At 40.0% G+C, this 25199-nt stretch overlaps 1 protein-coding gene across 1 annotated transcript in view; it reads right to left on the bottom strand.

Moving 5' to 3' along the window:
• NEDD9 (neural precursor cell expressed, developmentally down-regulated 9) overlaps nucleotides 1–24182 on the bottom strand; it is a 55770-nt gene extending 31588 nt beyond the window's left edge. Inside the window, exon 1 of the mRNA XM_069103481.1 lies at nucleotides 23985–24182. Coding sequence (XP_068959582.1) covers nucleotides 23985–23996 — 12 coding nt within the window. The 5' untranslated portion in view covers nucleotides 23997–24182. The remainder of the gene's footprint in view (nucleotides 1–23984) is intronic.
• Between the last annotated feature and the right edge of the window lie 1017 nt (nucleotides 24183–25199).

The raw sequence follows: 25199 nt of genomic DNA, 5'->3' as shown, positions 1-25199 counted from the left end.
GATGCTTGGAAAACTGTGGCTTCTCCTTTCATTGAACCAATAAACACTTGCTTTCTCTCTCTCTCTGTATGATGGCCTGTCTGGCACATTCAGTACAGACAGCCACAGTGGGCATTCAACAGAAAGGAGGCAGGAACTTTGTGCTGACATTCTTGGAACCCTTTCAAAGGCTCCAAACATTTCATTTCTTGGCTCTAGTGATGTTTTCCAGCATGCTAGTAGCCATTACAACATGCCTACCTACTTCCCGGTGGACAAGGAAGGCAGGGTCAACCATATATTTATCACATGTACTTGAAAACAAAAAGTAATATTTTGAGTACTTTAACTAAAACACCTGCATGTAATTAATATCATTATAATGATGATCATCGATTTGAGAAAGGGCTGTAGACTCGGTACAGTGAGTGAATTGACTTTTCCCTCTCCAAACACAGAAGTGTAGAATGTAAGCTTATCAAGGGCAGAAATTATTTTTAGTTTTGTACAGAATATGCTTTCAATAAATACTTGTTAGATAAGATTGTGTTGGAAGCTATCCACGATTAGTGAGTTTTCTGGCTGCTGTTATTCATATCTATACCTTTTAGAATGGTATGTGTAGAGCTAAATGGAACTTCGACAGTCATGTAAGTCCAACTCCCCCTTCCTCACACCCTTTTTATTTATTTAGAATTTATTACATAAAGACACCCTTTTTAGAGAAAGGTTAACTGACTTATTCAAAGGTCACACAGAGAGTAAAATTAAGTTCAGAGCCAGGTCATTTGATTCCAAATCTGGAACTCTTTTAGCTGTTCCCTATATAAAATTTTAATATAATATCCCATAATTCTGATTCTTTTGCAATTGTCCTACCCTAGCCATTTTTTTTTCTTTTTCCTCGGTCAAGTCACAAAAGTGAAGGCATTCTCAGTTTTCCATGCTGATTCTGATCTGGAGTGTCAGTGGTACCTATGTGAGAGGCTCCTTTCTGAGTGGTTTGGAGAGATGATTACCATGCAAAATCCAAGCCTCCTCAAGACTTGGTTCTTACTCCAGCTCCTTCTAATCAGTGGAGTCATCTGGACATGGGAAAGAAAGGATTAGATCCTCAGATACCTTGGTAGTGGCCAAGAATGAGACAGAAAATGGTTCTGGTTCTGAGAATTCAGATAAGCCTCTTAGGTCATCATCTACTATTACTGCTAGTACTACTGTAGTACTACCACCTACTATAGGGCTTTATGCTTTACAAAACTGTTTATATCTATTATTTAATTTGAAGTAGGCAGTGTTTTTGTCCCCATTTAATGGACGAGGAGATTGAGTTAGAGGTTAAGTGACTTGTCCAGGGTCACAAAACTAATAAACATCTGAAGTAGAATCTGAACTTAGGTCATCCTCGTTCTAAGTCCATTAGGTCACATAGCTGTCCCAACATGAGCTATAAAAGGAGTTTAAAGGATAGTGAAGTGATTGTGTTTTATGTGAAGACTTCATTTAGTATATAAAGTAACTCTGATAAGAAGTTTTAGCCTCTTCCAATAGTTAAAGGCTATATAAGGAGAAAATTATGGAGAATCCTATCCTTGTTTAAGGAGAGTCCTGAGAGTATTAGAACACCCATCTTCCTTCCCTCCTTCTTTCTCCCTTCCTCTGCTTCTTGTATATACTGTGATGCGTATGCAAAAAAGCATAGCTAATCATTAATGACTCCCGATGAAACTATGGTCCTTTGATTTTGTAATATGTGGCCCTAAGAGCTCCACCTTGCATACACAGGAGTCTGCTTCTGTTCTCCTTTCCTTGGTTATTCAACAATTGTGAATGGTCAATAAGGAAGCCCCAGAGATGGAATCACAAGTAATGGGACCCCTTTCCAGTTCTTCTAGGGCTGAGGGATAAGAGCCAGGGAATTCAATTGGCTCGAAAGGATAGAAAAGAGAGAAACTCAAGACAGTAGGAAGGCCAGAGACAACAGCACAGTTCAGAATAAATAAATGAAATGCGTTTTAGAGTTGGGTCAATTCAGTGGAACAACGCACAGAACTGAATGGAGCACTGAACCATGAGCGATTAGAAGCAGATAGAAATTCCCATGTGAAAGTCATTCTTGGTGGTTTATTGTCTCTGTCCCAGTAACCTTCTCACCACCTGGTAAACAGCATATGAATGCCTGCTTCCTGGACCTGCCTCAAATGCAGCTTCATTGCAAAATACTTTCCCATTACCATTGTCAATGCTAACTGAGGCACCATCGGGTGAGTTATCCTAATTGGTTGTCCATTATTTCACAGCAGTCTTCCCCACTGCCTGCAGAGATTAGTATTTAGAAAGTGATGCCTGATGGGGTTGTTAGCACCAGGGACTTCAGCGACAGCATGACACCTATTCACACACTGATGAATATTCCTAGTTAAAAGAAAGAACAGAAGTGCCAGGGTCTAATGCCTATGGCCATCACTGAATGTTACTAAGGAAAATCCAGGTACTGTTTAATGGTAAATGTCACAGACCCAGAGAAGCCAGTAATGCTTAGTATTATGACTCAAATACAGTAAGCACCAAATAAATGTTTTATTTAGGGGCATGTAGGTGGCATAGTGGATAGAGTGCTAGGTCTGGAGTCAGGAAGACCTGAAATTCAAATCCCACTTCAGATATTTACTAGTTGTGTGATCCTGTACAAGTCACTTTACCTCTATTTGTCTCAGTTTTCTCCACTGTAAAATGGTGATAATAATAGCTACCTTACTCCCAGGTTTGTTGTGAGGACCAAATGACACAATAATTATAAAGTAGTTAGTACAGTGCCTCCCACATATTAAGCTCTATGTATCTATCAGTCACTTTTGCCAATATATACTATATTTTATTATTATCGGTGACCACAATGGTTGTTCTGGCCCAGGGTTGGGGACCTTGCAGCCTTGAGGCTACATATGGCCCTCTAGGTTCTCAAGTGCAACCCTTTAACCAAATCCAAACTTCACAGAACAAATCTCCCTACTAAAAGAATTTGTTCTGTAAAACTTGAACTCAGTCAAAGGGTCATACTTGAGGACCTAGGGCGTCACACATGGCTTTGAGGTCACAGGTTCTCCATCCCTGCTCTAGTCCAAACATAGTTGAACTTCCCAGAGGTAATGGGATCACAGATTTAAGACAAGAAGAAACCTCAGAGATCAAGTTCAACCCCATCATTTTACAGATGAGAAAACTGAGGTTCAAGGAGGCTAAGTGATTTGCCCAACGTCACACAGATAGCAAGTAGAAGAGCTAGCCATTTGAGCCCATGTGCTTCGGCACAAGAGAAGGCAGTGTGGGCTGGAGTGTTCAGAGGAGGCCTCACACAGGTGGTAGGGCTAGAGCTAAGCCTCCAAGGATGAGTACAGAAATTGAACAAAGACAAGGAAACTGAAATGTCCAAGAAGGCTCAAGCCATGTTCTGGAAGGCAGGGAGAGATGATACTGATAAACCAAAGCCACTGAAGACCTCCCACTGAAGGGGCCGCTTTGTCCATTTCCTTTCTTTTTGTTTTATTTTCTGAGGGTGGGGTAGGAAGACTCAGAGGTCAGGACCGGCTTGTTAAACTTTCTAAATCTGGGATTTCCCTTTGCTCCATTGAGTGTGGATTCCTCTGTAATCAGTCCAACTTCCTATATTGGTGCTGGGACTTTTTTAGCTGCAAGTTTAATTGATGTTGACAAAAACAAATGGTCTGGTCCTTACTGACTTTGAGACCTAGTAGGGTTCTTCCTGGCTAGGATACCATTATGAAATAATGCCATTGTGTAATATGGTTCTAATAACAACCTACATAACAAAGTCTTCAAGTTGTTAGATATACATAAAAGTTTCAATTCACATAATACTTCATGGTTCAAAGCATGTTTCACAAACAAATCTTCTTTAACCATCACAACAGTAGTGCAAACACTAACCTAATTTTATAAATGCAGACATGGAACCTGGACAGAAGAGACTTGACGAATGGCCATACCACTAGTCAGGGGTAGGACCAGCCTCAAATCCACGAGGCAGCTAAGTGGATAGACCACTGGGCCTGGAGTCAGGAAGACTTAAGTTCAAATCCAGCCTCAGACATTTACTAGCTGTGTGACCCTGGGCAAGTCACTGAACCTTTGTTGCCTCAGTTTCCTTACCTGTTAAATGGGGATAATAATAGCACCTACCTAGCTCCCAGGGTTCTTGTGAGGCTCAAATGACATATGTTGTCATATGGGACTGGGCATAATAGTAAGTGCATATAAATGTTAGTTGTCATTATTACTATCATTATCTACTGTGTGACCTTGGGCAGGTCACTTTGATTATCTGAGACTGTTTCTTTATAAAATGAGAGTTATTTTAGATGATGTCTTCACATTCCAGATCTTACTTAGATGCTAAGATCCAGGAATCCCAGCATCCTAAGTCCAGGACTCTTTCTACAGTACCATACACTATCTTGGTTTCTCTTTCAGCTTCCCTACCTTACTCTATACTTTTTTAGCAGCCTCTGGCTATGGCTCCCATTTTGTCTAGTTTACCATATCCATTTATCAACCACTGAGATTTCACATCTACCACTAGAATTCTTGAAATCCCTGGGCCCCACCATAACAACTACAAGCAATGACTTGTCACATAAACCCCAACAAGGAGACCAGGAAAGTGACATTCCGCTGATGACACTCAAGGGCCCCTCTGAGATGGGGAAGAGACAGGAGCTAAATCGCAGCCTCTCTGATAGTGAAGATAAGGAAACTAAGTCCTACAGAGGAGAAGTGCCTTGATCATGGTCATACATTCTGATCCTTCCGTAACTGGGGAAGGCTACATGTTACACAATCAGACATCAGAAGAGTCATGTGTCAATTACAGGTAAAGGTTAAGTGAATTCACAACCAAATCAGCTTCTTCAGAGAATCCAAGGTGGCATATAAGAAACTATTTTTACTCAGGGCTTCAGGGAAAACATAAAAGAAATAAGCTAGAGTTCATTCCTATAGTCATAGCCTTGTAAACTCACCTTTAGTTTAAAGGTGTGATTCTACTACCATATCACATTTTCTAAAGAAAATCTGCCTTCAAATCATCTTATTCCTCTCCAGGCTGCACTTCATACTTTCTCTACCATCCCCGCCCCCACACTTCATCCTGTTAAGTCACCCTAATCCCTTGAATTCACCAGAAGTTGGCAATCTGAGCTTCTCAAAGCAATCCCAAAGCAATGGGGGCTTGTCTATTCAAGTCTATCCTCCTGAAAGAGGGAATTTATCTCTAGAGCTGGGAAGGCCAAGACACACAATAAATAAATATGAGATAGGAGGACAATGGGAACTCAATAACCAGTGAGATCATTAGTCCAGGAGGGATAGGTGACCAGAAGTTAAGCAACAGAAGGAAAAGGTCCATGTACACTCAGATATAAAACCCCAGAATACCAAGTGGCAGTTGTGATGGCTGAAGTAACTTGTCACTGAAGAGTCAGAAATCAGGCTAGGTTCTTTCCAATATGCCACAATTTGACTCAATAAACATTTGTTAAAGTTCAAATCTTGGCTCCAACTGCTTGCTGACCTTGGGCTTTGGGCAGGACATTTGCCACTCTAGGCCTCAGTTTCCTCATGAGTAAAATAAAGGATTAGATGACCTCAAAGACCTCTTCCAGCTCAGTTTATATGTCGATGCCTAGGCATGGTGCTAGGCCCTAGAGAGACAAAGATGGATAAAATGGCAGTCGTTCTCAAGAAGCTTTTGATCTAGAAGGAGGAAGAAAGATGTATTCAAGTAACTGTGATACAAGCTGGAATGGAGTAAGGTCAAAGGAACTCTCCGAGATCAAGACCCAGTGTTCTGAGAACACTGGAAGATGGAGAGACCATATCACATTTTCTAAAGAAAAATCTGCCTCCAAATCATCTTATTCCTCTTCAGGCTGCACTCCATACTTTATCTACCACCCCCCAACTTCATCCTGTTAACTCAATTTATCGCTTGAATTCATAGAGAGAAAGTATCTTCTGTGCCTGTTGCCCATCCCTTAGACTGGATGGCTCCATCCAAAATCTCCATATAGGCACCCTAGGCCCGCTACATCATATTGGGAATAAGTTCTTTGAGGTCAGACTATCATTCTATTAGTATCTGTATTCCTGTTGCTTAAAAGTGTGCCTGGCACATAGTAAATGCTTGTTGTATGACTGAATTTCAGAAATGTTCCCATCAAATGGTTAACCTAATGCTACTACCTAGAACCATTAAGATACTACAAGAGAATGCATGATTTCAATGGTATGTCTTTTCCCTCTACTGACTTGGCCTTGGCGAAAGTCTTCAAGAGTTGCTATACTCCCAAAATGGGTTACTCTGTGGCCAACTTAGTGGTACGCCTATCTGAACTTAGCTAGACTGGTCCTCAAAGGCATACATACAGTGCTCAGTACATTGCCTAGGCCATACTTGAAACCTTTTTAGTTTGGCAAGACCTATCAGAGCTACTACTATGAGGCACAGAAGTGGAGATTATTATTATGATAAAAGTATGGCATGACCATAAAAACCAGCTTTAATGGGTGATCTAAAGATATTTCAGGACAAAAGCTAGCAAAGTAGGCCCCCAGGTTTGGAAAACAGTATTTAAAGTAATGAGTTTTCTTCATCAGGATCTTTAAGTCTAATTTTCTGGCACAGAAGACATAGGGAGATTTTATTTCCAGTTGGGTTCAGTGAAGAATTTGAGAAACAGACTAGAGAAAATTAAAATTATTTTTCCCCATTCTTTACACAGTCTGGGCAGGGACCTCAGTGGTAATGATGAGATAACTAAGCCATTGTGAAAATGAAGGTCCCAGAGGTCTTAAACCTGGAGAAGGCAAAATGCAGGGAGGTCAGGCAGGAAAGTGTCCAGCCCTTCCTAATAAAATAAACTGAGAATGACGTAGGTAAGAAGACTGCACTAAGTGTATACAATCACAGAGCAAACAGGAAAGCAAGAAAAAAAGGGAGCTAGCCAACTCAGAGATTAAATACAATGGTCCCTTTAAGAGATCTCTGTCTTTCCTTCAGAGCAGCAATCTGCAGCAGGAAGGTGTTTAGATTCTGCTTTTTTTCCTGGTTCCCAAGCTACCAGAGGCAAGGAGGAAGAAAATGCCTCTCATAGAGAGAACCAGGAAAATGCCTCTTTCTCATAGGGAGCTATAACCCTATAACCCTAAGTCATGTGATTACCTTTTTTTTTTTTTTTGGTCTTTCTCTACCTAGCTATCAAAAAGCAGGGAGAGTTTAGAGGTCTTCAGCCAGGAGAGTCAAGCGTTCTTCTAAGCAGCCGAGAAAAGTGGGACTTGTAATTTTCATGACCATATAAGCTTCTCTTTCAAGAGAACCAAGAAACAAAGTGGCATCTCCCTACGTCAGCTGTAGCCGTGTACAGATGGCATCACCAGTGATCAGGCTTTGTGACAAGCCCTCTTCCTCTTCCTATTTTTTGATCTATTTTTGCAACCCAGGGATCCTTGCCAAGGCTTCAGTGCTGGCACATTCTTTGACTTTCTTATATCCAACCCCAAGTTAGGAAAATGGGGGTGAGACTACTTGGGATAGAAGGGCAAAGATAAAGACATAGCTCCCTCCCTCCCTCCCTCCATTCATTCATTTATACAACATTCAACAAGCATATCCCATCTAAAAGGACACTCAACTGTCTTTCTGAATTTAAGTCCCAGTATTTTTCACTGAACTGACTGTAGGCATTATCAGCTAATATTTTCTTAGCAAGGGTCCTTTGTGATCTTGACTAATTTTGACCAAATGTTTTCAGTTTCTGAACTATGCTTTCTCCCTTATAGCCTTAATGCTCCCTCAGAGAATATTTTCATGTCTATCTGTTCTGTCTTCTGATTCTTTCACTGAGCCCCAGATCCTTGCTTGTCCTTAGGTCTTTAAAATGTTTTATTGATGCTCTTTACTTTTTCTTTTATTTTCATCATCATTCCCAACTATCCTGCCTTCTCCTTACAGAACCTTCCCTGCTAACAAACAGGTACGGTCAAGCAAAATAAATCAAAACACTGGCCATGTCTGAAATTGTATGTCGCATGCCATACCTCTAGGCCACTACTAGTTCTCTGCCCAGAGGTAGATGCCTTCCCTTAGATCTTCAAGCCCCTGTGATTCTTTAGCATGGACCACAACATTCTCCTATGACAGCACCTCACAGAGATTTTCGTTAGTCCACAATTATTCATTCATTAAGCATTTACCATGTGCCAGGACCTTGCTAAGCACTGGGAATACAAAGAAAGGCAAAAAAAGAAAAAAAAACCCATTATCCCTTTCTTCAAGGAGCTCACATCCTAATGGAAAACACAACATGTACATAGCAATGTGTATATTAAAATATTTATATATACACAAGTATGTATTTGTGTGTATCTGCACGCGCGCGCACACACACACAGAGTAAGGGGAAGGTAATCTCAGAGAGATTACCATGTTACATATGGAGGAAGTAAAAGGGGACCAGAAAAGGTCTGCTGTAGAAGGTAGGAATTGAGCTGAGATGAAGGAAACCAGCAAGTCAAGAGACGAGGTGACAGGGCATTCAAATCACTGGGCACAACCAGTGCAAAGGTACAGAGAGATAGGAGATAAAAGTGTTCTTTTAAGAAAGAGCAAGAAGGCCAGAGGAGCTGCATTGTAAAGCATATAGAAGAGAGTAAATACATTTCTTCTACTCGGTAGTGTTACCTACCAAGATTGGAAAGACGGGGCAGTTAGGTGGCACAGTGAATAGAGTACCGGTCCTGGAGGCCCTAAGTTCAAATCCGGCCATAGACACTTAACACTTACTAGCTGTGTGACCTTGGGCAAGTCACTTAACCCCAATTACCCTGCCTTTCCCCCTCCAAAAAGCAAAAAAAAAAAAAAGATTGGAAAGATAGAAAATGACCAGGCTAAGTAGAGCTTTAAATGTTAAAGAGAAGAGTTTATATTTGATCCTGGAGGTAACAGAGAGCTCACTGGGTAGGGAGATGACATGGTCAGACCTATGCCCTAGAAAAATCGCCTTGCCAGCTGAATGGAGGATGGGCTTAGAGTAGGGAGAGGCTTGAACCGGGAGGACTGATTAGAAGGCTGGAATAATAGTCTAGGAGAGAGGTGATAAGATCCTGAACTAGTGGTGGCTGTGTGAGTAGACAGAAAATGTACATGAGAAATGTTGTGAAGATAGAAACAAAAAGATCTGGCAATGGAATGGATACATGGGGTAAGTCAGAGTGATGAGGTGAAGATGGTCCCAAGCTGGAGGCCTATGAGTAGAAGTTACAGGCAAATTTGGCTTGATGTGAGGAGCAACTTCCTAACAAACAGAGCTATTCTAAAGAGGAATAGGTGGCCGTGAGTTCTCTTTACCTGAAAGTCTTCAAAGTAGAGTACATTGTAGAGTTTCAAATGCTCCTTCTCTCCTTTTACATACTTGTCTATGATGGCACAATGCCAAAAGAATAACTACTGAGTTATGTGGTTTATAAGAGGCTTTTAAAAAATCAAGCTATGAATGCAGACTGAAGCATACTTTACTTGGTTGGGGTTTTTTTTGTCTGTTTTGAAACATGGGCTAATATGGAAATATGTTTTGCATGACTGCACATGTATAATCTATATCAAATTGCTTGCCTTCTCAAGAATGGGGGAAGGGAAGGGAGGAAGAGAATTTGGAATTCAAAATTGTAAAAAAAAAATCAAATTAAATATTGTTTTTACCATGTAATTGGAAAAAATTTATTAATTTTTTTTTAAAACGCAAAACTAAAATTAAGCTTTGCAGCTTTTTCTCTCCTATACTCAGAATGAAGACTACCCAAAGCTGTTTGTTAACACCTTAGTTTAATTAGGACTGAGGAAAAATGGAAAAGCCCACATGCTGAAATGATTCTATCACAGATAAATCAAGCTTAGGCCTAGAGATATTACTAACCATTTTGATATATACTACATTTAACACCCCCCCCCCAAAAAAAAAAAAGTGGTTGGGCTTTTTTTTCTTCTAAGTGATGACTTAGTTTATACCACAATATCAGTTGAGAGAAATTTTTCAGTTGAGGGAATCCCATGTTTAATTTTGGACCCAATTTTGATGCATGAAATTGAATGCTAATGAGAGAGAGAGACAGAGAGACAGAAGAGAATAGATGAGAGACAGGATCATCTATTAAATACTTCCTGGGTTTTTCTTCCTGTGAAAACTCTTTCTCCTGGAATTAAGACTAGGAAGATATCAGTAGTTGACCTATGCCCTACTTTGAGGGATTCAGGTATTAGAAAAGGGGTTAAAAATATGATCACAATTTACTATCATAGTTTTTCTGTCAAGAGAAATCTTAGAGAAACCATATGGTGGTGAAGAATGAGGGTTCAGTCACCTAGAAAACAGGCAAATTTTATGGAGCTACAAAACAGCCAACATTATTGGGTGGCATTGGAACAGCTCCGTTTGTCTGTCTGGATAGACTAGTGTAGCACTCTATATTTGTAGTACCGGTATAGGTACTCCGGTAGGAGAACTTAGATTAATTTAGAGAGGAGTTATGGTCTATAATTCACTAGAACAGAGCATAATTCACCTTTATGCAACTGAGTAAAAACCAGCACATGTAAATAATAACAGCCAATATGGTAGATTGATAAAGTTATGGGTCATCATATTTTCTGATTGCTTTCTAGCTTACCTTCTTATAAGGAAACCTGAATGTGATGAGATCCCATTTATCCTCTGCTTAAAGTTTAAATGCTGCTACTCTAAGGTCACTACTGACCTTTTAGAGTTCAAAGCCTATTTATTTTCATTGCTATCTTTGCAGAAATCATCTGTATTTAGTTTAGCTGCAATAGGAACTTTGAGGTCATGAAGCCCTATACTCTCCACAGTGATGTGATTTCTCCACAATATTATGGACATGCAGTCAAGCCCCTGCTTGGGCATTTCCAGTGACAAGGAACTTACCATCTTATATCCCATTTGTTGGACAGCTCTAATTGCAAGGACCTTTTTCTTCACATGGAATTAAACACTTCTTCCCTGAAACAACCTGCTTTCCCCTGTCCTATTTAAGCTGTCAAGTCCAAATGAAGGTCCTATTTGGGGAAAACAAGTTTGGCTAAGAAGGTAAATAAATTTACTAGTTATCAGCAATACTAACAGTGTCTATGGAGTAAGGTCTGGGTCATATTTATATAGTATTGTTTCTCAAAAGTAGGAGAGAGAAGGTGGGTGGAGAAATGGGATAAAACTTCAAAAAGAAACTGTTCAAAGAGTAGGTAAGTGGGCAGGATTGCACATGCTTATATATTTATACAAAGACATTATGTAGCAATATAACATGATTTTAATTACATCATTTTATTAAACATCCAGTCTTAAATTTATATTACATCTATAGTTGTACCCAATCAAGGCCTTAGCCTAAAAGGGCCAGGGTCTCCCACTGCATCCTGAGTCAATTCCAGTCATCTTGATGAGTATCTGGCCACTGGATCCAGATGGCTCTGGAGAAGAAAGAGAGGCTGGTGACCTTGCACAGCCCTCCCTCACTCAAATCAAAGTCAACTGCAAGTCATGTCATCATTTCCCTGATGCCATGGTCCTCTTCGAAAACAAAGGACAAACAACAAGTAGCAAGGAGGTGTTGCCTTCATGTAAAGAAAACTTTAATCTGAACTGATACAACTACTTTATATCTTGTGGTATTCAAATGAACTACCTCTGTTTCCCTGATAATAAGACACTGTCTTATTAAATTTTTTGGACAGAAAAACACCAGAGGGCTTATTTTCAGGGGAGGGCTTATATTTTAATGAACATTGACAGCAATTTTAATAAACAGGTAAATGTGAACAAAAAAATGTACCTTTATTCAATAAGCAAATCACTGGGGAAGAACAGGATGACAGCTCACTGCTGCAGCTCTGATTGGATGCAGCTCTGAGCACAGCTTGCGTTTGGGGGGGGGGGGAGGGTGCATACAGGGGGGACCGTAATGTAGCGTGTAGCGCAGGGGATCACCTTCACTACAGTAGCAATCTCAATAGGGCTTATTTTCGGGGGAGGGCTTATTTTAGAGGAATCTTGCACAGTAAGGGGAGGGCTTATTTTCGGGACAGGTCTTATTATCGGGGAAACACGGGTAGTTCGGGTGTAGTATATGAAGAGGAAGTATCTTTCTGTTTAGGTCCTGACACTTTCAGCTCAATTTAATTGTGGAAACAGTATGGTAAGATTTTCAAGGGATCTTTTTTTTTTTTTAAATTACAACTCCCCATCCCCCTGATGATTTTAAAAACCTGACGCCTTCCAGGATGATCCCTTTCCAATACTGCCCTCTCCTCCCAGCACTATGTTCTTAATAACTGATTATTGAATTGATTTCTCTCCCCCAAATCCATAAGTGATCTTTTCTTCCTTGAACCGCAGGCCATTCATTGTTTGGACCTCAAAATATTTATGCAACTTACCTTTTACTTATTTGGGTACTTGTCCTTCTTCCTCCCAAGTCCCCCAAGTAGATTATAAATGCCCTGAGGGCAGAGACTGTATGCCATTTTATCTTTCAGCCTTTAGGGTTCAGCACTGCACATTGTATATACCATGTGGGCTTAAGAGATAATTGTTGAAATGAATTGAAGGGGCCGCCAGGTGGCTCGGCGAGTAGGAGTACCGGCTCCAGTGTTGGGACGACCTCCTGGAGATCGAGTCCAGGGCTCAGACACTCAGCACCACGCCCAGAAATAACTGGCCGTGTAGCCTTGAGCAAGTTACTTAACCCCGATTGCTTACAAAAAAAAAAAATGAATTGAGAAAGAGATGGGGAGTTGGAGGACAGGGCTTTGAATCCTAGCATTGCTATGACTTTGGGCAAGTCATTGAACCACTCTGGGCCTAATTCTCCTCAGCTCTAAACTGTAAGGGTTAGTCTTTAAGGTCTATAATCCTATAAAATGAAATCATAATCATTATTACAGTACTCCTATGAGCTCATGAATTTAACTACTCCCCATCAAAAGAGAAAAAAAAATCTGCAGGGAGAAGAAAACAGATGAGAATCCTTGGCCTGAAATGAAATGACCTCATCATGATTACACCTGCCATGCCAAAAACACAGGCGGTTCAGAGCAACTAAGTTCTTTCCCTGCAGCCATGAAATAAGTTGCGTCTATAATTAAGATCTTAGTAAGGATAGGAGGCTTGATGCTGCTGCTGCCACAGGCTATGAAGAACAGAATTACTACTCCAAGTTTCAAAAGAGAAAAACTGAAATATAATCCTGATGCTTGCTTAGAGGTTTCAGGTGTTCCAAACAATTCTTGTATTTCAAATAGACCTTTTCATGTAGAAACTTATTTCCAAAGATGGATATTTTGGCAATAAAGAAATGTACCATGCACAAGTGGAAGGGAAGGTACAAGGAAAGATGTGTCCAGCTAGCATTTGAGTAATGGGCTCTTATTCCCAGATCTGCCACCTTGGGTCAATTCCTTTGCTTTCTCTGGTCTTCCATTTTCTCATTTGTATTAAAGAAGTTTGGATGGAATGACCTTTAAGGTCCCTTCCAGAACCTGTGAAGGGATTCTCTTTCCCTGGATGATCTCTCTAATGACCTTCAGCTATAACATTCATATATCAGCTTCATGGGGAGAATAAACTTCAATTCCTACAAGGACAAATCTATTTAAAAACATCTGTCAAGTATAGCTATAAATGAAAATTACCATAGAGCTGATTGAGATCCAAGGCATTTTGACTTGACGTGGACGTCTGCACCTAAATTTGAAAAATTCCTGACAAGCGCCATGACCAAGGTAAGGGCACTAAGCATAGATACAATCCTCATGTATAAATAAATTTTGGTTAGGTTTCCATTGGGCTTTGGGAGAAAAAGATAAGTACTGATGAAGTCCTCTGTATTATAAATGGATATTTTCCCCAGTGAGCAAGATGACATTTATTGGGAGCCAAAGTTTATTCCCCAGACATTCTTGCCTTTTGTAGGATTCATTGTCTAGGGAGAATTCACAAGGGCTAGAAATTCCAACTTCACAGCTGAATGGGGGCTATTTAGGGGAAGAGGTATGAAGTGTTGTTTACATTCTTCCACCCTCCCCCTCCCTTTTTGGGGAAATGATAACCCAGGTTAACTCTGAATGAAATGAATTGGAAAATAATTAAGAACCATCATAGAATCTATCACCAAAGTACACCTGGAAAGGACCTGACAAACTATTTCGTTCAAGGCCACTCATTTTACAAATGAAAGTGAAGACCAAGCCAATTGTAAGCTCTGCATCCTATGCCTGCTCCTCTGGCCTGTTTCTTGTCAAATCAGAAGTGACAAAAGGAAAATAAGCTTTATGGAAGAACACTGATATGTCCCATTGGGTACAGAACACTCTGAATGGTTGATGTCCTTCCTCTGACATCGTGATGTTGGGGGTCAACATATAGTGTGTCTGACTGCTGCTGATCAGACCAAGAGCACTTTGCATCTGTAGGGCATACCTCCACTTTTTAATTTTTTTTTAAAAAGTAACAAATCTACTTTCTTGACCACATACCCCCAACTAACTGAAAAAAAAAAAAACAACCAACATTTCTTTCAATATATGTATAACTCTGGAAGTCTCTACCACAGGTCAGGCATAAATAGTCCTTATGAACATTTGGAATGGAGATGTCTCTAAATTTGTGTATCTCACGTTTCTTTTGAGCTACTGTAATGTACTCTGAATGTAGAGTACTTCAGTAACCTGCTAGGCTGCCAACTCACTATCATAATAAATATAATAAAGGGGGTCTCAGTCTGAAGGCTTTGCACTAAATGCTGCTGCTACTGGACAGAGGGAAGAGACCCTGGTGGCACATTCATCCCCTGTTTTGACTGCAGTGGCAACATTACTTCAAGGGATGGGGGTGGGCACAGTGTAGAGGTGGGAAGAGATATTTAGATCTGGAAGGTTCCTTCTTGATTATCTATCTAGTTCAAATCAAATCCCTTCATTTTACATATGAGGAAGGTAAAGCCCAGAGAGGTTAAGTAGTTTACCCAAGTGGACCCAGGTAGTAAGCATTAGAGGCAAGATTCAAATCCATAGCCTCTGATCACAAATCTGGCACATTTTTTACAATCCCACTGGACCCACCAAAGTACTGATATGGATGATGAGAATTCTATTATTGTACTGATCTTATGGGGAAGTGCTTTTGTCAAAGTGATGGATTATGGAAAGGTGAATCAACTTAAAACTGACCAAGCCAAAATTTATTTGTGATACTAACTTTCATGGACATAACAGACAACTTCTACTTCCTGTCAATTATTCTATTACTTTCACCCTGCTGCAGCAACTGGCAAGGTGTGTGTATGCAAGTCCATTCCAAATAAAATTATTGGGTAACCACAAAAACTGGAAATGAACGGGAAGTTCATCAATTGAGAAATGGATGAATAAATTGTGGTATATGAATGTGATGGAGTACTACTATGTTGTAAGAAATGAGAAATGTAAGAAATAAGATAATTTTTAAAAGACATGGAAAGACCTAAATGAACTGATGCAGAGTGAAGTTAGCAGAATCGAAGAACAATATACTGTAATATCAATATTATAAAAATGAACTTTTGAAGACTTTGGTAAACTGAGGAAGAATGAAATGGGTAGAGCCAGGAAAGCAATTTATACACAAACAGCAGCATTGTAAAAACAAAATACTTTGAAAGCTCTAAGAACCGTGGTGATTTACAGACCATTCATGATTCCAAAGGACCAATGATGAAATGTGCACTTCATGACAGAGAGGGGATGGATTTAGGATATAGAATGAGACAGATGTATTTTTGTATACAAATATTAAGGGAATTTATTTTGCTTGACTATACATATATTAAAAGAAATGTGTTTTTTTTTTCCTTTTTTTCAATTACGTGGAGGTAGATGGGAGAGAAAGTAGATTTGCTGCTTTTTTTTAAATAAAAAAGTGGAGTATGCACTACAGATATGAAATGCTATGTGTACAGATAAGGTCACTGTTAATTATTTTACTTTGTTAAAAGAGATATCTCATAGAGTGAAAGTAATCAGTAAATGTCAGTAATGTAAAAACAAAACATATCAGTGACTATTTAGGGAAAATGAATAGCCTATGTTCATAGTAACTTTCTTTATACTTTATCCTTGTCAGTCAGGAAGAACAATTATCATCCTCATTGGGGAAATGGAAATTCATATTGGTTAAATGATCAGCCCTTGGTCACATAGCTATTACAGATCATGGCCAGCATTCAAACCACTGACAGGTGTTACACTGTGAATTGATAAGAGAATTAGTTCAAATCATATTCCCACCAGTACTTCCTCGGTACCATAAATTCCAATGGAGATAATAACAAGATTTCATATTTATATGAGTTTTTATTTATAAAGACTCACAATAGCCCCATGAGGTATCACATCCATTTTACAGAAAAGGAAACTGAGGCTCAGGAGAATCAAATGGGTTGGTCAGTATCGCACAGCCAGTAAAATGTCAAAGCCAGAACTCAAACTCCTCTCTTAACTCCCAGACCAGCTCTCTTTTCACTATACCCCCTAGAGCCATGAGAGAAACCACAGTAGCAGAGGAAGAAGTGGGAAAAAAAATCAAGATTAAGCCTAGTGGAAAAAACCAACGTCAAAGCACAAGTGGAAACTAGATCCTCCTGGAGTTTCTGAGGCATTTATCATCTATGCGTCCTACACATATTTACTTGTTCGTTCTTTAAAGCAATGATCTGGTTCTTGACTTCCTGGTAAGCACAACCACCAAAATACCACATAAGAAGCACTCTGTGTAACAACTAAAACCTGGAAGCCCCAGATATTTTCAGAGAAATCCTGCTTTTGCAATATGACTGCGAGGATTTGCTTCAGTTTAAGGATTGTGAAATTAAAAAATAAAAAAACCCAACCCCAAACCCAAAGAAAATACTCTTCTTTCTTCTTCTTTGATCTACTCCATTGCTACATTTTCTAGAGTCACAGCTAATACCGGGATTTGTACTCCCTTCCTTACATTGTGCCAACACAGTGAAGGACTCTTAGGCTGTTCCCTAGCTATGCCTATAGAATGCAAGTATGCTTTTTGAGGGCTGAGGACTGAGAACATTAACAGGGACACCTAAGGACAGGTCAGTGGAACTGCTCAGCTTGGTCCTGGGCCTGTGAAAAGCAGTCCACAGAAGTGCCCACCTCTCAGGAAACCTCTCTATACCTTAACGACCATGGGAAGGCCTCTGGAATGTCCAGGGTAAACAAGATAGAGGGTTTGGGGTTGGCAAAGTACAAACATTCCCTTTTTTTCTCCTTCCGTGGCCAAATGCTTTGTAGTCATTCATTGCCTAGGAGACAGGCAGCTCCTCTTGGGCATTTGAGGCTGGGAAATATAGTATTTTGTCCTAGTGACACTGTTTTGTTTGTCTTGGCAAACAGTCCTAGTAATTAAGTCTATATGTTACTTGCACAGTGGTGCCACAGTGTTAATGGCTGGCATCTCAAGCCAATTTGTTTAGATTTCTCTCTAACCCCGAAAATTATCTAAAAATAGATAACCAAGAACCAAGATCTCATGCTTCACATTTGCGTCACTCTAATTGGCTGAAATAGGATAAAGATTGTAGTCTACCCTGAACTTTCCTCGAAACTTGTCTCCTGCCCTGGTCTCTCCCCCGTCTGCCTCAATGGGTAAAAAACCAAAAGGAAGCAAAATCCTAGTAAACTTTCTTAGACAATTTACATGGCAATTGGCGGTTATGGGCTTGATTCACTCGACTGTAGTTCTCTCCCTCCCTTATTGTTCCAACTAAACTCTGGGCTCCAAGATGGCTAATGTTTCCTCCACAATGACTACCAGGCATAGAGCTTTACCAAGGAGCAAATGCTCTGATGTTGATGATGATTATAGTGACCCATTAATATGACTTTATAATAGACACTTAAATCCTTCAGTTTCATATCTGAGACTGGATCTCCAAAGTGTAAGTAAATCCAGGATTTACTTAGGGGTATGTAGGGAACGGTGGAGAAAAAGCAAGCCTTAGAGTCACTGTGGTCCAGCGGTAAAAGCACCGGCTCCAGGGTTCGAGTACCTGGGTTCCAATCCTGTTTCTGAGGCTTAAGCAGGGTGATGAACTTCCCTGGGCCTCAGTTTCCTGCTTTATAAATTGGGGGGGGGGGGGGGGGATAGAATTAAATCTAGCAGACCCAAAGGTCTCTTCCAGCACTAGATCTAAGACCCTAAGGACAATTAAAGTTTCAAGTCCTACTTTTGATACTCACTTGTGACTGAGGTCAAGTCACTCCACTTTTAGTGCCCTAAGTAACTTTCTAACTGTCAGTTATAGGCAGGTTGTCCATCTGAATTACTGGAGGCAGTCATACCAATGAAATCACAGGTATTAACAACAAGAACAACTCCACACCCTTAGGATAACCCATGATAACTGAACATTTTCTTCATGCAACCATAAACACAATATCACAGAGTGTCCAAGTCTTGCTCTCACACCAAAACAATATATCAGCCCTTTGTACCATGCCCTTTATTAGGTGCCACCATCACATGCTCAGGTTGCCTTTACTTGCAAATACAGGCTAGCTTTGCTTGAATTCACTGAAGCTGGCTTCAAACAGGCCAGCCCAGACAAGCACATGGTAGAGGTTACAGGGTATCATTTAGATATAGATTGGGTTGGATGGAGTTAATTAGTAAGGGAGTGGTAATTACCTTCAAGGGGAGCTGAAGAGAGTAAAGGGCTGTTTTAGGGACTATAAGGAAATTAGAGAAACAAATGTTTAGACATTTTTTTATGGAGTGGATGAGTAGGGAGATTTTACTTCTGGAACATGACTGGACCCCAACAGTCATACTGGCATAAAGGGACAGGGGCAAGGTCAAGTGATGGGAGTAAGCTTCCTCCATGGAAGATGAAAAGGAAAGGGATAAGACAAGATTGTGTCTTAAGGGGCTCAATTGTGTTTGTACATGCAAGAGTGTGTGTATGTGGAGGGAAAGTGAGGGAGAAGACAGAGAGAGACAGAGAAAGAGAGAGAGAGAAAGACAGCATGAGGAAGCTGCTGTCTGAGGACCATAGAAAATTGAATGAAAAATGTAAGATGAGGTGGGCAAGGGATAGAGGTGAGGGATAGGGAAACAACAAAGGATCTTAAGAATTAGGAGACAGATTTCTTTAGAAGACTGTGAAGCAGACAGGAAGTCACTGATGAATTCTGAGAACTGGACTGATGTGTATTCCAGCAATGAAAAGATGCTGAAGGAATCCTTGGTATGTTACACTCTGTGCAGCCTGCTAAATTGGGTTGTATGGGCACATCACCTTGGTATCTAGGAAAGTGTTCTAGTTCACTGACACTTGAATAATTCAGCTACCAAAATGTTAATGATTTTCCATAATGATGTTATGCAAATAGCTATTGCTTTTATTTTAAGGTTATTCTTAAAATAAAAGGTGACTCAGTCCTTTTAAAGGTCTCATTAAAGAGAATTTGGAGTACATGCAATAGAACTTTTAGAAAATATGGAAAAATCTAAAGTCTTATCCTAAACAAAATACCAGGGAGCATACTGGGATTGAATAGCAGTAAATGATCAATACAGACTACAGCAAAGACATCCTTCTCCTTCATTCCTTCTTATCAGATTTGCATATTCCACATTACAGGAAATGTCTCAAAGACCCCTCAAGCAATTTTCATGATGCCAAATCTTAATTAAAACTTGCTTGCTGATTGGTCTGTGGCTGGTCCTTGCAAGATACTCTGTAAGAATTTCAGGTTGTAGAATTTCTCAATCACCTTGTTAATGTATGCCTATTTTTTCCATGCTCAGATGATTGACAGGGATGAATTTTTAAAAAATCCTTCTATGGCATAAATTAGCCAGCAGAATTTAAGAATTAGAGAGACGAAGGAGTTCAGAAAATTGGCAAGGTCACAGATGAAGTCAAGGGAGGAGCAGGTCTTAGAAGTCAGCCAAATAGCATTTATTGAGTGCTCACAGCATTGAAGGAAGGCCTTGTCATAGAAGAAGAAATCTCAGACTCTTGGTCAAACACAGCTGTACATATACTTACTCAATTCATCTTCCTGGATATACCAGGACCAACTGTCTCCCTCTCTGCTAGCTCCACAGATGGAAATTTTTCTCTAGGCAGGTGTGAGGAAAATAAGTCAAAAAGGTACTACATTCGAATTAATGAATTCTCAGCACAGATACAAGAACATGTGGAAAAGTATTAAGAAACTGAGATCCCTAAATCTGCTATCCATAGAACCAAATAATAGACTAGCTCTAAGAGAAACTGGACACAGAGAATGGCTACTGTACTTTCAAAAAAGAGAAAGGATACAAATAAACAATTGTCTGTGTGTATGCTTACAATTTATGCTAGGAAATCATAGATCTTAAACCACTGTTCTCAGGACTGCTATGAAACTGAAAATCAGCCTAATGTTGTGCTTGTGTGTTCCTTGACCCTAGTGAAGGGGCATTTGGCTAATGTCTAGTAAATATGATCTCTATTGGGAACAATATGGAATAATCAACCCCCTAAAGCTATGGGTTCTGAATTATCAGAGGATTTTAAAGGCCCTATCTGGGTTCAAATTTGTAAATATGGAGTGGGGCAATATATAGAGTCAGTTACATCACTATTGATTCTAATTAAGTAATCATCTGGTCTAACAGTGTATACCAATAAAATTAACCCAATAACTGCCAAATCTACATGCCAGTTTGCATAGCCTGGGCATAGCCTATGGGTATTTGTCCTGCGTGAATACTTTTAAATAAAGTAGTTTAAATTTCCTGGGAACAGTAAATACACCAGTCAAGCAAGAAACTTTATGTAAGCTATAAACTGGACACTCTCCATACAGTATTTTCTTCTGGTCCCTTTGTTTAGTACTCTGTTCCATCTAGTTACATAAATCAGCTCCTCAGACAAAACTCACCACTTCTAACTACAGGAGGCAAATGAACAGTACAAAGAAGGGAAATTTTTCATCCAAATAGCATTTCGTTTCATGTTCATAATACTTGATGGGTTCCCATAACATAGGGTCATATCCCACTGTGAAGAGTTTTTTTTCCTCTTTTCTTTTTTTTTTTCTTTTTGGTGTGGAAGTTTGAAAGGAATTACAGAGGGATCAGATTAATTATCATTGAGGTGTTTCATTAGGGAGGCACTGTGGTGTAGTGAACAGAACCCAGAAATCTAGTGACTTGGGATCGGAAGAGCTGAGTTCAAATACTGATTCTGCCTCTAGTGACTTAACCTTAATCAACCTTTTTGGTCCTCACTTTCCTGGCATGAAAAATGGAAATGATAAAACTTACCCTTTATACCTCACAAGATTGCATGTAAGAATCACAAGTTCATCAGATTTGGGGCTCTAGAAAGCTCTAGTACAACACCCTCATGTACAGATAAAGAAATAAACTCAGAGAGATTGATTTGCAAAAGTCTGTAGCAGATATGGAATTGGAATTCAGGTTCCCAATACAAAGTCAAATTCTCTGTTATGTAAAACACTTTGTAACCTAAAGTCATCTATTCTGATTGTTGTACAGAAGTAAAATTCTCCATGGATATCAAATAGTAATTGCCACTGTTACAGGGATGACTTATTTATCCCTCATCTCCCATAAATAAAAGTAAAGCAAGTGTAAGGTCACAGATTTCAAAGGAATTTTAGTCCTTCCTTAAAGATTTTAAAGTTAAAATCCATCATTAGTAAATAATATACATAAGACTATGAAATAATTTATCTTTCTCAGATCAAGTTTCTTGGCATAGCTTCAGATAAATGTAGCCCAATGTACATCTATATTTATTAACTGCATGTTAATTTTCATACATGTATTTTCATACAGACTTATTTTCCCTTTCTGAAAAGAAGCTCCTGGGGCAGCTAGGTGGCGCAGTGAATGGAGCACTGGCCCTGGAGTCAGGAGGACCTGAGTTCAAATCCAGCCTCAAACACGTAAGAAAAAGACTAGCTGTGTGATCCTGGCCAAGTCACTTAACCCCAACTGCCCTCCAAAAAGCAAAAAAAAAATAGAAAGAAAGAAATGAAGCTCCTCCCCACACAGTAGGTCCTTAAATTTTTTTTTTTAACTGATTGGTTGATTCTGTAAATTACTGAAGGAAGCCCTATGGCTCAGGAATTGCTTATGTCCATTAGAGGAGAAAATCACTCCAAGAAGCCTACCCTGGTGTGGTCGACTACAATTTTATCAAAGGGGAAATACTCATCTTATTTTACAAAATTTCAGTGGGCAGGAAGAGTTTCTTTTAGTTACATAAAACAATACTGTTAACTGGAAGGTGGAATACAGACATGAATTTAAATACTGCATGTTGACCTAGACAGAAAGAGACAAGAAGCTTCAATTTCTGACAAGAAAATAGAGAGGATAAAGTGGAATAGCAAGAGTCCTGGATTCAGAGTCAAAAGAACTGTATTCAAGCCTCAACTTTGCTGATTATTAGAGAACAAGTCCTTCTGGGCTTGTTTCCCCATATGTAAATTGAGGGGGTTGGAATAGGTGAACTCCTTCCTGCACTGTGATTCTTTAATCACATTTACAGTAAAAACCATCCAGGGATGATTAGCTGTTTTGCATTACTTTTTCTCCACTAATGCAGACAATCAAAAAGCGACCAACAGCATAGCCATAACTGATTCCTATTGCTAGCAGATATTAGTTAGAACAGATTATTCACAACCTGCACAGTCAAAAACCTAGGGTAAGAAGCAATTCAAATTCTAAGGAAAAAAGGACTTTCCAAACAAGCACAATACAGAATGTCAATCAATACAAATCAAATACAAAGTTGCAATGAAGAAGTATCAGGGACTCAGTGTCTACTCATCACCCCAACTCAGCTTAAAGAGTAACCTTTAAAAAAAAATTTCAAAGCTTTTTAAACACCTCTAAGGAGTTCTTCCCATTGCTCTATATAATCTAGAATATGAACATTCATGATTCAAAGAATTCACACTCAATTCTCATGTACAGTCAGCATAAAGTGGGCTGCTCCTCCCCCCCCCCCCACACTCCCCAGCATAACTGCTCTTCACTTTAGGTAAGGTTTGCATACTCATTCCCTAACACTGATGAATACAATAAAATGGGAGAGGCAGAGCAAGTTCTAGCCTTCTTTTGCCAAGAATCAGTGCAGAGGCAAAATTGCTAGGAACAATAACTCTCCACGCAAGGGGTTAAAAAAAAGCTTCTGCCTTGAATTTTCAGGCAAAAGAAATACACCTGAGCATGCTCTCAGGTCATCATTTCAGAAAAGAATCTGATGCTACCAGACTTTGCCACATGACCGGGGGGAGGGGATGTCAAACTGCTTCATCAACAACCCAGTCTAGATGCCTGGGGTTTTGGTATCTCTCACTGAAACACAGATGGCACACTGCTTTCTCTGCCTAAAAGCGAAGCACTTTAAGAACCCGAAACAAATCTCCAGGGGAAGCCAGCTTCCAGATCCAGCAGCTCTCATTTTCCTTCCGAGAGATACCTTTCTGGAGCCCTGGAGGCTCCCGAGGGTAAAAAGTAGAGTAGACTTGAGTTAACTCTTTTTCTAGTCACAGATAATACTATCCGTCTTTACCCGCTACTTTTAAATTGGCTCAAAGAGAAACCTTCTAGCAAGTCATTCCTCCAATCACTTTCGGAGGGGACTGGTCCCCGAGGGTCTTTGAATCGCTCGGGATTCTAGACAGAGCCCCTCAGATAAACGCAGCCCCTGGTATTGGAACTCCAGGTACTCACACCCCCAACCGAGGGTTCTTTAGAAGGCAGAGTAGAAATGCCGCAGGCACACGCAAATCAACAAGCTTAGCAAGAAACCTGCAAAAAGGCGGATTCTTTTACCTTGTACTTCATTTCTGCAGCAGTAAGTTCAATCGCTTTCTGGAACTAGTGAGACTGCATTGAAGGCTCGAGGATCTGCCTCTCCATGGAGTGCTGGGTTAAATCAAAACGAGAATAGTCCCAAGATTGAGGCTGATTTGTCCACTTGAATCTGCCGAGTTCTCGGCACTACTAAGTTTCCTATGTATCTGAGCTCATTGTTTTGATTGAGGCAGGCTGACTACCGAACTCATTTGCATGCGGTCCCCTCATTGGCTAGAGGGGAGAGATTCAGCGGAACAAGGTAAAAATGATGCCGCCCCCACCTCTTAACTTTTAAAAAGACTGACAAAGAAGGCTTAATGCAATGGGACTTTTTTTTTTTTAACTCAAAAGGGGTGGGAAAACGGGGAGAAAAATATCCTCTCTTCCAAACTTCATCTCCTTCCCCCCTCCCCCCCAAAAAAAAGAAATCCAAGAGGGAAAAAGAGAGCAAATTCTTTTTAAGATTAACTCAATTTTGAAAGAAATCTGCCCCACAAAGCAAGTTCTGACAGTCCTGCTTCCTGTGACCTAGCAACTCCTTCATACACCCGCTTCATTTCAAAGCCATTCACCTCACAATCTCGACATGAAACGAACTCTAGGAACAAAAGGTTTTCTGTCTCCAGTCCCCCTTTTTACTAAGCACCCCTGCTGATATCTCTTTTTTCGGGGGGAGTTGTTTGCTTTTTTTGTTCTTTTCAATGTTCAAAGTACTCCCAGCATCAGACTACAGCAAGCCCCTGACAAATCCCAATGGCAAAAACAGCAGAACTTTCCTGAATTCTCATGGGTGCCTGACTTGGGCATCACACACATTCAGTGACCTACCCTGACTTTGCTCAGTCGGAGAAAAAACGGGTCCTTAGGTTAGATTTTGCCTCTCTGTTGGCAGTGGCCTGAACATCCCCTCTACATTTCTTTCCTTCACTAGATTGGTTCTTTTGATGACTGCCCATTTATATCTCCAGCTTTTGAACACGGTGCTTTTTTCCATTCTGGCCTTCTTGCTTTCAGGTTGAAGATGACCCATTAACCCATCAATCCTTTATAGAAAGAACAAAAATGCCAGTCCTTTGATGAGACACTTTGAGTGTGAGACTTCAGTGATGTAAGGAGTGTTATACGAGACATTGCATTACACACATTTAGGTACTTAGATGGCATAGTGACCTCACTCCTCCATGGGAACAG

Source organism: Petaurus breviceps, unplaced genomic scaffold (genome assembly GCF_028583685.1).
Source record: "Petaurus breviceps papuanus isolate PSGF00001 unplaced genomic scaffold, PetGlider_PUasm1.0 582, whole genome shotgun sequence".
Taxonomy (NCBI): Eukaryota; Metazoa; Chordata; class Mammalia; order Diprotodontia; family Petauridae; genus Petaurus; species Petaurus breviceps.
Note: the sequence above shows the minus strand (reverse complement) of the source record. Positions and strands in the feature narration are given on the sequence as shown.